Source organism: Rattus norvegicus, chromosome 4 (assembly GCF_036323735.1).
Source record: "Rattus norvegicus strain BN/NHsdMcwi chromosome 4, GRCr8, whole genome shotgun sequence".
Taxonomy (NCBI): domain Eukaryota; kingdom Metazoa; phylum Chordata; class Mammalia; order Rodentia; family Muridae; genus Rattus; species Rattus norvegicus.
Window position 1 is genome coordinate 131,288,312 of NC_086022.1, and position 16,736 is coordinate 131,305,047.

The 16,736-nt window shown below is 42.8% G+C and overlaps 1 protein-coding gene across 12 annotated transcripts in view; it reads right to left on the bottom strand.

The window, feature by feature from the left end:
• The window catches only part of Eogt (EGF domain specific O-linked N-acetylglucosamine transferase), a 37,657-nt gene that overhangs the window by 12,725 nt on the left and 8,196 nt on the right, over window positions 1-16,736 (bottom strand). For 11 of the 12 annotated variants that reach the window (XM_017592766.3, XM_039108043.2, XM_063286449.1 and 8 more), the window contains 4 exons: window positions 13,300-13,394; window positions 12,413-12,517; window positions 9,378-9,484; window positions 2,485-2,588 (listed from right to left, as the gene is read on the bottom strand). In XM_017592766.3, coding sequence (XP_017448255.1) covers window positions 2,485-2,588; window positions 9,378-9,484; window positions 12,413-12,517; window positions 13,300-13,394 — 411 coding nt within the window. Of the gene's footprint in view, window positions 1-2,484; window positions 2,589-9,377; window positions 9,485-12,412; window positions 12,518-13,299; window positions 13,395-16,736 lie in introns of those variants that run through there. The other variant, XM_039108044.2, reaches the window with a different exon arrangement.

Sequence of the window (16,736 nt, forward strand, 5' to 3'; positions counted from 1 at the left end):
CAAAGAGCTGGTGAGATGGCTCAGCAGTTAAGAGGTCCTGAGTTCAATTCCCAGCAACCACATGGAGGCTCCCAACCAATCGTAATGGAACCTGGTGCCCCCTTCTGGCCTGAGGATGTATATGCAGCAGAGCTCTCAACCATTAAATAAATAAAGTTAAAAACAAAACAATATTTTAAAATATATAGCAAAGATGTTCCAAATCTTCAACACCAGGAAAGAAGTGGCTTTCTATGCTAGGAGGCTGGTAGCTTTGTTGAGGTGCTCAGTACCTAGAGGAGAGAGTCGTGGCTGGCACTGAGCTTGTGAAATAGCATCTTAAAAGCCTGTGTCTAACTGTGGCAATGGTTCGCAACCTTCCTAATGACGCAAACCTTTGATACTGTTCCTCATGGTGTGGTGACCCCAACCACAGAATAATCTCCATCACAGCTTCATAACCGTAATACTGCTACTGTTATAAATATCTCTGTTTTCCAATGATTTTAGGTGGCTCCTCTCAACTATCCAAAGAGGGTCTTGACCCAAAGGTTGAGAACCACCGACTTGAGGCTTTGCTAACAAAAATTCAACTGTGGACAATACAATCACATAGTGCTGTTCTCAGGCAACCTACAGGCTTTTAAGCCCTGAATTCTGGAGCGACTGAGCACGACTGCTCATATAAGAACTTGACTGGGAAGTTAGCAAGGACATCACTGACCAAGAGGAAAGGTTATAAGGGAGGAGTCAGAGGGCCAGAAAAGGACAGCAATGACACTGGGGCAGCTAAGCACACTGCTCAGAGACATGAATGCTGCTTATCCAGAGCAGAATGATGGTCAGACTGCCTGAAAATCATGTGTCCAGTTGACAGGGCCCTTCGTGGTGGCCCCAGCAGGCACACACCAGGCAGGACACATAGAAGCTAACTTATTTTAACTCAGTCCACTTGAGGACGATGTATGTAGGCACACAAGATGGTATGACAAAGCTTCTAGAAAGCACTTAATAAGTGTCTCTCTACCTCACAATTTCTTCAGAGAACTATATAGGGAGTGAGAGCTCCTTGGCTCCAACCCTCAGTGTGTTACCTTAGAACACTCACCTGCTGTGTCCTATCCATAAAACACACTAACAAAAATCCTGATCCAAATTCCCCACTGAGAAAATGTGATTTTAGTAAGGGCTTTAAAAAAAAGGGGGGGGGGGGTTTGGGGATTTGGCTCAGTGGTAAAGCGCTTGCCTAGCAACCGCAAGGCCCTAGGTTCGGTCCCCAGCTCCGAAAAAAAAAGAAAAAGAAAAAGAAAAAAAAAGGTCTTGCAGAATTGCTGAGAAATGTTTTGCTGAGAGACGTGGCCCACTTAAGCAAAAAAGAAGAAACGAGAAGGACGCTGTCCCCTTTGCTCACAGAAACATGGCGAAAATATGAAACTGAACTGACAGTAAGACTGGGCTCAAGACGGGGATGGAAGCTCACGCAGGGCCAGAGATGGGAAGTGAGAGCCAAGAAGGCAGAACCAGCCTTTCAAGGACTTTAAACCAGGCCAGACTTCCGGGCTGTGGTGACAACCATCCACAGAGCTGTACTGTGAGCTTACTGTCTATGAAGTATGGCCGTCAAATGCTTTCTCCTTGTCTACAAAACTGTTTATGAATTGGCTGGTGTGCTGTGCTCGCTGGGAATGCAGACGCTGCCTGCTAGCTGTTTCCGGACAGCATTGTTTCTCCTTTAGATACATGTGTAAGATTCACCCTAGAAAGTGAGCTTAAAAAACAAACCACTTAGCATGAAGCCAGCTGTCACTAGAAAGATGCTATTATGCAAAGGATTGGGGCTGGGGTGTAGCTCTGCGGTGGACTGCTTAGCCTGCAGGAGGCTCTGGGTTTCATTTTATGGGTAGGAGCAGTAAATTCAAAGGGCAATATAAACCTAATCGTTACCACCTTGTGTCACAGAGGCCTCCTGTCTCAGAGGAACACTGAGGCAGACACTGGGGCTCTGCGTTTGGGAACCCAATCCCTGCCCAAGGGGAGGAAATCCTCCCCTACTTCATTCCAAAGCTGAAAGTTCATAGGATCATACTCCTCTATGAGAAGGGGCGTGGTTCAGTTGGTAGAGTGTTTGCTTAGCATGCATGAAGCCCTGGGTTTAATCCCCAGCACCATACTTGTAATCTGAGCAATCTAGAGTGGATGCAAGAGGAGCAAAGGGTCATCCTCAGCTACACAGTCAATTCAGGGCAGCCTGGGCTACATAAGACATTGCCTGAACAAAATCAAAACCAAAACAAACTAAAGATCTGTATGCACCTGACCAGTGCATGTGTATGTGAGGGGGGCCATAGAAACACATTTGAACATGTCTATACATGTATGAGTGTATGTGTGGTTAGGCACTATATTGACACATGCATCTTAGAAAATTCTGCTTCACAAAGTCAGAGGCACACAATGGAAGAGCAAGACAGAGCTGTCGCAAAAGGAGCGCAGGAGTTTACTTACGGTGTCCCACATGACAATGTACACGTCTGTACTGAAAGAATTGTTTATGTGCTGAGTGAGGTAGAGATTCAGGAAGTCACAAAAGTGGTGGTACATGTTAATACCTGGAGTTGGGAAAGAGAACATGTTAAACAAGAGAAGACGCACACGGAATGCTTTTTGAGTCCACTCTCCCTGCATACGGTTAGTTGGATTTCTAGTTAAAATCAACGAGAAAACATGTTTCTCCTAAATATGGGCTAGGCACGGGTACTCATCACCTTGAAGAAGTATTGAGTTCAAAATGTTACTTTTAAGCTGGTTATTTTGAAATCAGGAATGCATTTATTTTCTCCTGCACATCAAGACATCAGAGAGGATTAAGTTCTGGGAGGGAGGGGGGCACATAGTTCTATTTAGGGCAGCACGGGGAACTATCAGGCCATGATCGCTAACCGTTCTTTCTGATTATTCATTTTGTTTGCTTTTAAATCCACCAAACAACACTTGTACACAGAGGCACTGGCAATAATCACAACTAACATTATGGTAGTTTTAAATTCCTGTCTCTTTTTGCCCTATTTAATCATTTCTTATATTCTTCTTCTTAAATTTTTTTGGGTATGGATGTTTTGCCAGCAAGTATGACTATGCACCACATGTATGCTTGGTACATGAAGGCCAGAGGAGGGTATTGGGTTTCCTGAAACTAGGGTCACAGACCATTATGAACTGTCATGTGGGTACTAGGAATCGAACCCAGATTCTCTGGAAGAGTAGCCAGTGCTCTTAATGGTTGAGCTATCTGTCCAGCTTTTTGGGAAATGCTGACCAGCTATTAGTTAAAAGAGGCGAGTGTCACCCAAAATACAGCAAATACATAGGCGAATGCCAGCAGCAAACCACTGAACTGAGAACGGGACCCCCATTGAAGGAATCAGAGAAAGGACTAGAAGAGCTTGAAGGGGCTTGAGACCCCATATGAACAACAATGCCAACCAACCAGAGCTTCCAGGGACTAAGCCACTACCCAAAGACTATACATGGACTGACCCTGGGCTCCAACCTCATAGGTAGCAATGAATAGCCTAGTAAGAGCACCAGTGGAAGGGAAAGCCCTGGGTCCTGCTAAGACTGAAACCCCAGTGAACGTGATTGCTGGGGGGAGGGTGGTAATGGGGGGAGGATGGGGAGAGGAAACCCATATAGAAAGGGAGGGGGAGGCGTTAGGGGGGATGTTGGCCCAGAAACTGGGAAGGGGAATAACAAATGAAATGTAAATAAGAAATACTCAAGTTAATAAAGATTAGAGAGAGAGAGAGAGAGAGAGAGAGAGAGAGAGAGAGAGAGAGAGAGGCGAGTGTCTCATGTTCTGGTTGACAGAGCATGAACACTGGTATTGGAAGAAGCAGGCTGGTCGAGCTTACTGGCTCTGGAGCAGTATCCCTAGGTAAGTTGAAAGTGTTTAGTCTTTAGCTTTGTTCCTAGAATTGGGGAATGGTTGTAGTGTAGTGTGAGCTCTGTTAGGACAAAGCAGAGAGGATGGCATCTTCAAGTGCCTGACACACAGTAAGATCTTTATGAAGACCATCAGGAGCTTAGTAGGTCAGAGTATAGCAGTCATAGCTGTCACTGTTTTTAATTCCCATGCCAGTCATCAGAAAGACACAAAACAGAGGCCAGCACCTGCCACCCATCCTGATGACCTGAGTTCAATCCCTAGAACCCACATTGAAAAAAGAGAACAAACTACCACAAACTGTTCTGTGGCTAGCAGAGACGTATGTACATTCACACTAAGAAACTGTTCTGTGGCTGGGGATTTAGCTCAGTGGTAGAGCGCTTACCTAGGAAGCGCAAGGCCCTGGGTTCGGTCCCCAGCTCCGATAAAAAGAACCAAAAAAAAAAAAAAAGAAACTGTTCTGTGGCTAGCAGAGACATATGTACATTCACACTAAGAAACTGTTCTGTGGTTAGCAGAGACATATGTACATTCACACTAAGAAAATAAATGGGAGAAATAAATGGAAGAAAGAGAGAATGGCAGGATGGTGGTGGCCCACACCTTTAATCCCAGCACTCAGAAGGTGGATCTGAGTTCAAGGCCAGCCTAGTCTATGGAGTGAATTCCAGGACATCCAAGACTACAGAGAAACCCTTGTCACAAAAAAAAAAAAAAAAAAAAGAAAGAAAGAAAGAAAGAGGGGGTTGGAAGGAAGGTAGGTAGGAAGAAAAGAAAGAAAGAAAGGAAGGAAGGAAGGAAGGAAGAAAGAAAGAAAGAAAGAAAGAAAGAAAGAAAGAAAGAAAGAAAGAAAGAAAGAAAGAGGGAGGGAGAGAGAGGAAGGAGGTAGGGAAGGAAGGAAAGAAGTGATAAAAGAAAGGAAGAGGTGAAAGGAGAGGGGAGGGAGAGAAAGCACACACTCTTGATTTAGGTATGAGGGACTCAGGACTCAACCTGGAAAACACACAAATATAAATGGGACAACTTCCTATGAAATAACAAAGCACACATTTTCAAATGAAAATGTTGAGTGAAAGCAAGCTTAGAATGAAAACCAGTGACTTTCAAAGGTAGCAACCGTAAAATACCCAGACATCATTCCTACAGCAAATACTAACTGAGTGCCAGGAATAAGAGCTTGTAGATCCTCCAGTCTACTGGAGTGGTTAGTCTTCTTACATGAAAAGTTGCAAGGGACAACTTCCCTTTTTAAATTACATGTATTTGTTTATGTGCATAAGTGCACATACACACCAGTGTGTGTGGAATCAGAGGGCAACTTGCAGGAGTTGGTTCTTTCCTTCCGCTACGTGTGCCCTCAGGATCAAACAGGTCGCCATACTTGATGGCGAGCACCCTTCCACACTGATCCATGTTGCCATCCCCCGGAGGAATAATTTTTCGACTCAGAACAATCTTAGCAAAGTACCTAGTTTCAAGTCAACAAGAAAAGCTTGCACTAATGAATATCCCCTTTCCCTGGGTGAGCTCTACACACACCATAGCTGGTCTGTATCATGTAGGGACTCCCTAACATTTACTGTGGAATAGTGTCTGGTGTCATGAGGATTTAAAATGAGGAAGTAAGGCCAGGCTTCAAGCTGTAAAAGCAAGGTGGGTAAGTCCTATCACAATGCCCCTTGTCCCAAGGTGAGTTAAGAAGCAAAGGGGAATTGGCTGATGGTGTCATTCAGAAGGAAAGGCTCAGTACCAATACAAGGAAGCAGTGGCACTGACTGTCTCAGTCCACTCGCTCCTACTTTACATACCTTATGCACACAGTCTGCATACATGTTTTCTGGCATATGATCTGCACAAGTGTCATAGTTAACACACACTTCTTTCACAGGAAGGTTTTTTTTGCCACTTTTTCATTTGCATATTTTTTTAAAAAATGACTAAGAACTTTGAACAAAGCACTTTAAGTCTGCTTTTATTTCAAAAAGCTAAACTCGTCTGATCTCTGAATCTAATATTTTGTAACCTGAGAATTAGAACCGCAAATGGCAGAGCACATTAAAACCATGATCAATAAAGTATGGTAATCCTCAAGTATTCATGACAGGGGGCTCTCTGTAGTTCTCTATAGGCCAAGTCACTTGTGAATTTTGGTACGACAGAGCACTATAATCCCCATCTCTCATAATGAGGGATAATATAGCATGTTTCTCTCCTATCCAGGGCTGCTAGGTGCCAGAGTTAAAGTTATGCTTCAGGCCAGATCTAGAACTGAAAAGCATGATGGAAAAGTAATTCTAATTTTTTTTCAAGAATATACTGTAGTGATAACTTCCAAAAGAGTTTTACCTTCCTTTGGTTACAGAAAGTTGGACATGAGAAATGATGGGCATTTTATTCTCACAGTTGTACATGTGGCTGCTAATTAAAAAAATGTAATGAAACCTAAATGTAATCAAACTGATTACAGATATCAGACAGGGTAAATTTAGTTACAAAAGGTATATGCATGAAACTTTCTTTCATCTTGATTTCGATGGATCTCTTTCACATAAATTTAACAGTTTCTTGTAGAATAAGAAAGAGGGAAGAATGCAGAAGTTCCTCTTTCTCCACATCCTCACGAGCATCTGCTGTCACCTGAGTTTTTGATCTTAGTCATTCTGATTGGTATAAGGTGGAATCTCAGGGTCATTTTGATTTATATTTCCCTGTGACTAAGGATGTTAAACATGTCTTTAGGTGTTTCTCAACCATTTAAGATTCCTCAGTTGAGAATTCTCTGCTTAGTTCTGTACCCCACTTTTTAATTGAGTTATTTGGTTTTCTGGAATATAACTTCTTGAATTCATTGTATATTTTGGATATTAGTTTTCTATCAGGGGTAGAGTTAGTAAAGATCTTTTCCCAATCTGTAGGTTACCATTTTGTTATACTGACAGTGTCCTTTGCCTTACAGAAGCTTTTTTGTTTCATGAGGTCCCATTTGTCAATTGTTGATCTTAGAGCCTGAGCCATTGGTGTTCTGTTCAGGATTTTTTCTCCAGTGCCCATGTGTTCTAGACTCTTTCCCACTTTCTCTTCTATTAGATTCAGTGCATCTGGTTTTATGTGGAGGTCCTTGATCCACTTGGACTTGAGCTTTGTGCAAGGTGATAAATATGGATCAATTTGAATTCTTCTACATGCAGACCTCCAATTAGACCAGCATCCCTTGTTGAAAATACTCTCTTCTTTCTACTCCATGATTTTGACTCCTTTGTCAAAGATCAAGTGACCATAGGTGTATGGGTTTATTTCTAGGTTTTCAATTCTATTCCATTGATCTACCTGTCTGTCTCTGTACCAATACAATGCAGTTTTTATCAATATTGCTCTGTCATAAGGTCAGAGATGTAATTCCTCCAGAAGTATTGTTGAGAATTGTTTTCACTATCCTGGGTTTTTTGTTATTCCAGATGAAGTTGACAATTGCTCTTTCTATCTCTGTGAAGATTTGAGTTGGAATTGTGATTGGGTTACCTCACTCAGGATGACATTTTCTAGTTCCATCCATTTGCCTAAGAATTTCATGAAGTCGTCATTTTTAATAGTTGAATAGTGCTCCATTGTGTAAACATACCACATATTCTGTATTTATTCTTCTGTTGAGGGACATCTGGGTTCTTTCCAGCTTCTGGCTATTATAAATAATGTTGCTATAAACATAGTGGAGCATGTATCCTTGTTATATGTTGGAGCATCTTTTGGGTATGTGCCCAGGAGTAGTTAGTATAGCTGGTCCTCAGGTAGCACTATTTCCAATTTTCTGAGGAATCGCCTGATTGATTTCCAAAGTGGTTGTACCAGCTTGCAATCCCATCAGCAATGAGAACACACATGGTATGTACTAACTGATAAGTGGGTATTAGCCCAAAAGCTCAGAATTCCCATGATACAACTCACAGACCATATGACACTTAACAAGAAGGAAGGTCAAAGTGTGGATGCTTCAATCCCACTTAGAAGAAGGAAGAAAATAATCATAGGAGACAGAGGAAAGGAAGGACCTGGGTGTGGGAGGAGAGGGGAAGGGTAAAAGGAGAGACAGGATCAGGCATGGGAAGAGACAGGAGAGAAGTCCAGAGGGCCAGGAGAATGAATAGAAATAGGGTGGGGATGGGTGGGTGGGGGGTGGGGACCAGGAGAATGAATAGAAATAGGGTGGGGCATGGGGGGGGGAACCAGGAGAGGAACCTTAGAACGTCCCAGACACCAGGGATGTGAGAGGCTCCCAGGACCCAATGGGGATGACATTAGCAGAAATACCCAACAGCGGATAAATAAAATGTGAAGAGATAGCCTCCAGTATCTACATGGCCCCAGTTGAGGGATGGAGCCATCCACCCCTCTCAAACTCTTTAACCCAGATTTGTTCCTGTCTAAAGGAAATACAGGGACAAAAAAACAGAACAGAGACTGAAGAAAAGGCCATCCAGAGACCACCCTACCTTGGGATCCATTCATCCACAGACACCAAACTCTGACACTATTGCTGATGCCAAGAAATACTTGCAGATAGGAGCCTGGTATAGCTGTCCTCTGCCAGCACCTGCCTAAGACAGATGCAGATGCTCACAGACAACCATTGGACTGAGACCTCAGACACCAATGGAAGAGCTAGGGAAGGACTGAAGGAGCTGAAGGGGTTTGCAACCCCATAGGAAGAACAACAATATCAACCAACCAGATCCCTCAGAGCTCCCAGGGACTAAACCACCAACAACAAGTATCCATGAGTTGGTTCATGACTCCCACTATGTATGTATCAGAGGACTGCCTTATCTGGCATCAATGGGAGGGGAGGTGCTTGGTCCTGTGGAGGCTTAGTGCCCAAGGGGTACTAGAGGGATGAGGCACAAGTGCGTGGGTGGGTGGCGGAGCACACTCAGAGGCAAAGGGAAGGGGGTAGAGGTAGGGGATGGGGGGCTTATTATAGAGGGGAGACAGGAAAGGGGGATAACATTTGAAATGTAAATAATGATAATGATAATAATAATAATAATAATAATAATAATAATAATAAAAAACAATACAGAAGTTGTAACCAGTTCATCTACCTTAGAGGAGGAAGCAAAAATAAAAAGATGGCCAGTGTTTATCACACTACTTTTAACACATTCACAGAAAACTAAGGCAAGCATGTCAAGAGACAGATGTGGGACTGAGGAGACAGCTCAATGGCCAAGAGTACTGCCTGTTCTTACTGAGGACCTGGGTCTGTTCATGCAAATGGTAGCTCACAACTGTTGGAAACTGTGGTTCCTGAGGATCCAGCGCCCTCTTCTGACCTCCATGGGCACTGCATGAATGTGGAACACAGACACACATTGCAGGCAAAATATGCACACACACAAAAACAAAAAGAATCTTTTAAAAAGTAGACACACAAATAGAATACAAAGTAACTTCTCACCTGCATCTAATTTCATAAAATATGTTGGTTTTTCAACAACGATGTCACATTTAGCATCTTCTATAGGCCTGAAATTGAGCTGAGTGTAGCCTTGTAGCTCAGCAAACCTGGAATTGTGAATTGTGAGACAATTTAGTGAATTGTGAGATAATTTAAAAGTGATTCTTCCAAACGTCCTGTTGCAACACCAGAGCCTGGCACCTGTTTCTGAAGCAGATTTTACTTCTAGTTCAGTCCCACAGAGCACCTTCCTTAATTTGCTAACATTATTGACTCTAAAACCCAGTTTAATGTTGAGACAGGAACAAAAATGATTTCACATTTCAGGCTCACATGTCAGATCAGACAATCCCATTGGGAAGCTGTCACAAAATGAAAAACAAAAACAAAAAACTGATGTATTAATAGAGATTCAACAAGGTGTCCTGTCATCTGGAGGTTTAAAGGAAAAGATGGATGGGCCATAGGAACTTGCCCAGTAGTCTTCTTGGATTCTGGAAAAGATCATATTCCAAAATGAGCTAGAGCCTCAGAAAGACAGGAGACAGAAGAGCTTCCCTGAGACTGGGACAACATCTGTGGAAAGACAGACAAATGACAGACACCGGCATGTGAAGAGGAACGTCTACAGGTGTGAGTAAAGGTCGCCGCAACCCTCCGTGAGATCACAGGTCATGTGGAATGTATCGAACAGAATGTAAAAATACCATGCATTTGAAAAACACACTCCTGAGTCTTTCCCTCCCTGCCCCCTTCCTCTGGTCCTTCCTTATATACAAATGAGCTGTCCTTGTACAACGCAGATGCCAGAGGTTAGTCCTGAGAAGCCTTCCTCAATCACATTTCACCTTACTTTCTTTTCAGACAGGGTCTGTCTCTGAACCTGGACCTTGCAGGCTCAGTGAGACTGACAGGACAGTGAGCTACCGAGGTGTGCACTACTGTGCCGGAGTTGTTTTATGTAGATATTGAGGATCAAAACTCAGGTCCTCATGTTTCAGGAGCAAACACTTAACCCACTGAGCCATCTCCTCAGCTACACAGGTTCTTTGGTACTTCTCCCTTCAAAAGGTAAGTGAGATAAATATAATATCAGCAGTCAGGAAGTTGAAGCAGGAGGATCATAAGTCTTTGGTCATCCTGGGATTATCTAGCAAGATCTCGTTTCAAAAAAAAAAAACTTTCTCTTAATAAGAAGAAAGAGGGGCTGGAGAGATGGCTCACTGACTGCTCTTCCTGAGGTCCTGAGTTCAATTCCCAGCAACCACATGATGGTTCACAACCATCTATAATGGGATCCAATGCCTTCTTTTGGTGTGTCTGAAGACAGCAACAATGTACTCAAAACAAACAAACAAACAAATAAAAATATTTAAGAAGAAGAAAGAAAAGAAGTGGAAATTAATGCCTCCCTCCCCCCTGAATTTGGTCATAGCTCAGAGGCTTATCTCTAACCAACAGGACACAGTAGCATGTCACTGCTGAAGTCAATTACATAACACTATAGCATGTATATACTATACTCATGCTCTTGAGGGAGCCATGGCTGCCATGCTGTGTGTGACAGGCACTAGTAAGAGACTCATATGTGAAAACTGAATCCTCTGGTCCGTAGTCAGTCAGAAACAGAGGCTCAGAGATCAGCCCTGGTGAGCTCGGAAGTCAAGTTCTCAGGCCAAGCTTGATGATGATAGCCCCACCCAACCCAACAGCCTGACCGCAGCCTCCTGAGGCCCTGCTGAGCTGCTCTCACTCTGACATCAGAACAGGCTGAGCTACTAAATGTCATTTGCTTTACTTCAGAATAATTTGTAACAGCAATAAATAATAAATATAACTATGCCCTAGGGTATATTCTAGGATAATGTGTTACCCATAATACAATTATGCCCCAAGGGGCTATAGTACAGAGTCAGATACCAACATGAACTAGGAATGGACGTGCCTTCTAGAATAGAAGACACATCTCTCTGTGACAATCAGTTAGTCCCCAGATAAACCGCACAACAAATTGACCACTACCATATAAGGGAAGATTAGATTATTCTTTCTAATAGTTTGCTCAGCATGAACGGCCTGAGAAGTTAACTTTACATAAGAGTAGCCCATAAAATTATAATGAAAATGCATGAGTTCCTGTGGATTTTGCATCCTAAATAGGGTGGTGGTCACATGTCCCTAGACATGGGATATACACTTTCTAAAGAACAAATTTGGAAAAACATAAGTGTAGAAGCACGGGGAAACCCACACACATGAGATTAATAAGACCCTAACAATGACTGTTTCCTGGTAACAGTGCTATGGTTAAATGAAACATTTATCACCCCAGGAAGCCGGAGCAATGAATGGTCCAATGGAAACTTCTGCATGTTGTTTAAATTTCCACGAGCCTCAAATGGTTTTACAATAAAGCTTTAAAGTTCAAAATATCATCAATGACGGTAAGAGTTTGGGTAGCGTCTGGCTTCAGAGAGAAGAAGGCGGGGTGAGGACTGAACAAAAGTTACACAGGTGAGCTCACTTTCTCATCAACCAAAGTCCACACCGGAGGGTAGCACATTTACAAAATGTGGGTGAGTTAATGATACATCGTGTCAAATACTTTTCCTCTCATTTACGAACAGCAAATTCTAATACCCACTTTTTAAATTTTCATAGACCAATATTCAGTTCTGCTTAAACTGAGGGATCCAACTGTGCCCACCACTCCACAGAAGCTTAAGCCTGTACAAATCAGGTAGCTTTTTCCACTTTAGAGTCCCATCCAAAATCTATGAGCATGGGGGCTGGAGAGATGGCTCAGCGGTGAAGAGCACTGACTAAGAGGTCCTGAGTTCAATTCCCAAAATCCACATGGTGGCTCACAACCTTCTGTAATTGGATCCAGTGCCCTTTTCTGGTGTTGTCTGAAGACAGCTACAGTGTGCTCATATACATAAAAGAAATCTTTAAATAAAATAAAATAAAGTCTACAAGCGCCAAAACAAACACAAATAATTTAGAGACATTTTTAGGAAACAAAATCATGTTACCAAGACTGCAGAGGGCTTTTGCGCTGACCTTCAGACACCAGTGCATGACGGTCAAGTTTACAGTATCCTCCAATATCACCACCCTGAAGAAAATCTTCCTTGAATCTAGTGAATATAAATAAATAAATAAATAAATAAATAAATAAATAAATAAATAAGCAAGCTGGAAAAATTTCTCATGACTCAAGGTGCTGGGTTGAAACTAATTTCATTGAAACATTTTCAACATTTTTAAAAGGATTTATTTATTTTCTTTTCAGGCCTACAGGTGTTTTGCCTCCATGTCTGTCTATCTGTGTACCATATGCATGCTCGATGCCCCCTGGAGACCAGATGGTTGTGAACTGCCGTGTGGGTGCTGGGAACCAAACCCAGATCTTCTGCAAGAGCACCTAGAACTCTTAATGGCTGAGCCATCTCTCCAGCCCAGCCACTGGATTCATTTTATTTCATTTTGTTTTATTTTTGAGTCAGGGTCTCTTGTAACCCAGGGTAATCTTAAACTGTCTGTGTAGCACAAGAGGACCATGAACTTCCTTATCCTCCTGCCTCCACTGACTGAATGCTAAGATTGCAAGCATGTATCACATGCCGGGTTTATACAGTACAGGCAGAGTACAATAGAACCACACCCCCAAACCCCTCTTTGGAATTTAACTTACAAGCATGTGCTGCATAATTTAACTTAAAAATATCTTACAAGGAACCCAATATACCCATGACTCAAATCAACAGTGTGATCATCAGGTAGAGGACCTGGGACACCTACTCCTCACCCACTCCCTAACCCTTCAACCATTTTACCACAAAGTCAACCCAAGACACAGCCCTGCACCTGGGCGCATTTCAGAGTGCCATCAGCTTTAACAGGGGCCACACAGAAGTACCTGTCATGGTTTCTCTTGATGTTTCTTAAGTCCAGGTATAGACCAGTAGCTCTACAATACTGAAGGTAACGAGAGCAAAGCAGACTTGAGTCGCTCTGAAATACAATTGAGAGGAGGAGAACAGTCAGCTGGGAACAGGATTGGCACTGAGGCCTCACTGTGCTGGCAGCGCTGGTGGGACCCCCAAGAGGAGCGAGTTCTACACGGCTCCTGTGCTGATTTTTCCTTTCCAACAGTCTGTCAAGGGTACTTCTGAATGTCTCCATACATTTAGCTTACTAAGAAGATTTCCCAAATGCTCTAATTTACCACCTAAAATATGTGTATTACACATATGCACATAAATATTTGAGGCTAGTCTGAGCTACATAGTGAGAACCTATGTGTGTGTGTGTGTGTATGTATGTGTGTGTGTGTGTATATATATATACATATATATATATATAGAGAGAGAGAGAGAGAAAGAGAATATATACACATTATGTATATTTGAAGTGACATATATATATATACATACATATATACACATATACATATACACATATATACACATATACATATATACATATATACACATATACATATATACATACATATATGAGTTATATGTATATATATGTATACATGTGGTATGTATATATATGTGTGTGTGTGTGTGTGTGTGTGTGTGTGTGTGTGTGTATGTGTGTGTGTGTGTGTTTATGAACGACAGGGTCTCATCATGTAGCTCAGGCTATCCTCAAACTCTGGATCTTCCTCCTGCTTCAGCCTCTAAGTCCTGGGAACACAGACACGTATCACCACACTGCTTCATTCAGAAAAAGAAAAAGCTTTTACTGAATATGTTTATGTGCATATGTGCATGTGCTTCTTTGCATACGTAGAGATCAGAGGACAACTTGCAACAGTCAGTTTATTCCTTCTACCATATGGATGCCCGGGACTGAACTCAGGTTGCCAGGCCTGGGATCAAGTGTCTTTCACCCACAAAGCCACCTCATCAGCCCTCATGTTTTAAAGCCAAGGATTATATATGATTCACTGCACTCTCCACCTCCCACCAAAAAAAAAAAAAAAAGAAAAGAAAAGAAAATTTCCTAAGAACTACTTTTACCCCTAACTGCTAATGAAAAAAATAAATAAGGCCCTGTCTGAGGAGGAGCCAAAGGGAACAGGAAGGCCGCACAGGTAAGAGACACCCGAACACAAGTGTGAACAGGCAGCTTGCCAAGTCAAGTGTGAGGCGCTCCAGCAAACGGTCCCCTAAACTGTGCACAACCCCCTGTCAACGGCTGCTCTACCTGGGTGAGACAGTTGGAAGGTCAACAGCCACAGCCTGCTTCTGCTTTAACCAAGCCACCATGCACTGAAAAAGAAGGCACTTCAAGAACTTCTGCTCTGGGTTTCCTTGAGGGATTAAACGCCATTTAATTGTTTTCCCTAAAACTCCCAATGAATGAGGGGTCTGCATCTTAACCTGGTTAGTGTTTGTGAATCGAGTCAGTAAAAAAAAAAAAAAACAAACAAACAAAAAAAACACAGTGAACTGAATGTTTGCATTCCTGAAAAAAAGTTCATGTTGAAGCCCTAACTCTTGCATGGTGAGCTGCTCAAGGGGTAAAGGCACTTGCAGCTAAACTTTGTGATGTGAGGAAAGAGAAAACTGTCCTGTCGTGGTGGAAGTAGAGAGCTAACTCCTGTGTCTTCCGACCTCTCACGCCATGCAGGCACATAATCAATAAGTAAATATAAATACATAAATATAAAGATTAATGAATTATCAAAATGTAAGGATAGTAGGTGGTGGAATTCTTTGAGGTTATGAGAGGGAGTCTTCATACATATTAGTACCTGTTCTGGTTGGAATATGAAACGTCCCCCACAGACTTAGTATTTGAACCACTGGTTGCCGTTTGGGAAAACTGTGGAACCTATGGGAGAGGAAGACTCACGGGAGGAACAGGTTGTGGGGATAATCATTTTTTAGTTTGTATGTAGGTGCGTCTCTGTATTCTCAATAGTTACTTCTGTACTGATAGACAGCTAAATACTGGCAGGATTTTGGAATAGTCACTCCTATGTCCCATCACCAGAGTTTTCTATTTTCTAAATATACGTCCTTACTTACCTGCCTAAAGTCAATCTAGAAGTGGATCAAAGATTAATCTTGATGCTGATTGGTTGTAATAAAGAGCTGATGTTCAACCAGGGCAGTAAATAGGGGGTGGGACTTCAGAGAGACAGAGACAGAGATACGCTGGGAGAATAAAAGGGGTGGGGGTGATTCAAGAGCAGACACAAAGGAGAACAGATAGACCAACACAGAACAGAGAAAGGTATATAGAGTTAACCATGTAGGGGGTCGTGGGTGAGAGAGCCAGGTTAAGTTAGATGAGCTAGTGGGGAGACTGCCGAGCAAAAGGCTAAGCTTTAAGCTATATAGAAGTCTCGTTTCATTATTTATACTATTGGCAGTCCGAGAGTCTGGTCGTAGTAGGTCACTCTGAAGACATCCAGAGACTTGATAGCCCTGTCCACACCCTCTCTGCTTCCTGAAAGCTGAAGCAATGTGATCACCTCTATGCCTTCCTGGCTGCGATAGACTGAATCCCTGCAAACTGTGAGCCAAATAAACTTAGCTGCTTCTTGTCAGTTATTTTGGTGACTGCAGTAGGAACACTCACTAACGTAGGACCATTCTAAAGGAGACCACAAAGATCTCTTCCTTTCTTCAACCCCATAGTGATCGAGGACAGGTGCCGTCTGGAGGAAGAGTCTCCTCAGAACCCAGTTGTGCTGGCACCTTGATCTTCGATTTCCAGTCTCTAGTCTCCACTCTTCTCATCTACGGTACTTTGTCATAGCATCTCAAAGAACTAAGGGAAGGAGTCATACACTGATGGCATGGTACCCAGCAAGGCACATGATGTCCAGGAAAGCACTCCACAAACTACTATGAGAGAACCATGCAAGGTGGAGTCACTCACATACACACACACACACACACACACACACACACACACACACACTCTCTCTCTCTCTCTCTCTCTCCACCCCATGGCCTTTCCACATGAGAAGCTAGACTGAAGCCAAGTGAGCTAAAACAAAATGACTATTACAGGTGCCTGTGTCTATGACTCCCAACCGTAGCCTTCATCTCCTTTCGTACAACTGACATCCCGAAGACGGCACCCTCTCCAAGCACTACAGAGTATGTACTTAATGTGGTGGGTGTGTTGCATGCACATGTACAAGGGTCATGCTCCCTTGCACACACTTACAGAGAAGCCAGAGGAGCATACACCATTTCCTGCTCTATCACTCTCTTTTTGCATCCTCGAGAGAGCATCTCCCACTAAACCTGGTGGGAGGCTGGTGCCCGGCAAGCTCCAGCGCTGTCCTCTGCATCCCACAATATCGTAGGGTTACAGACCGTG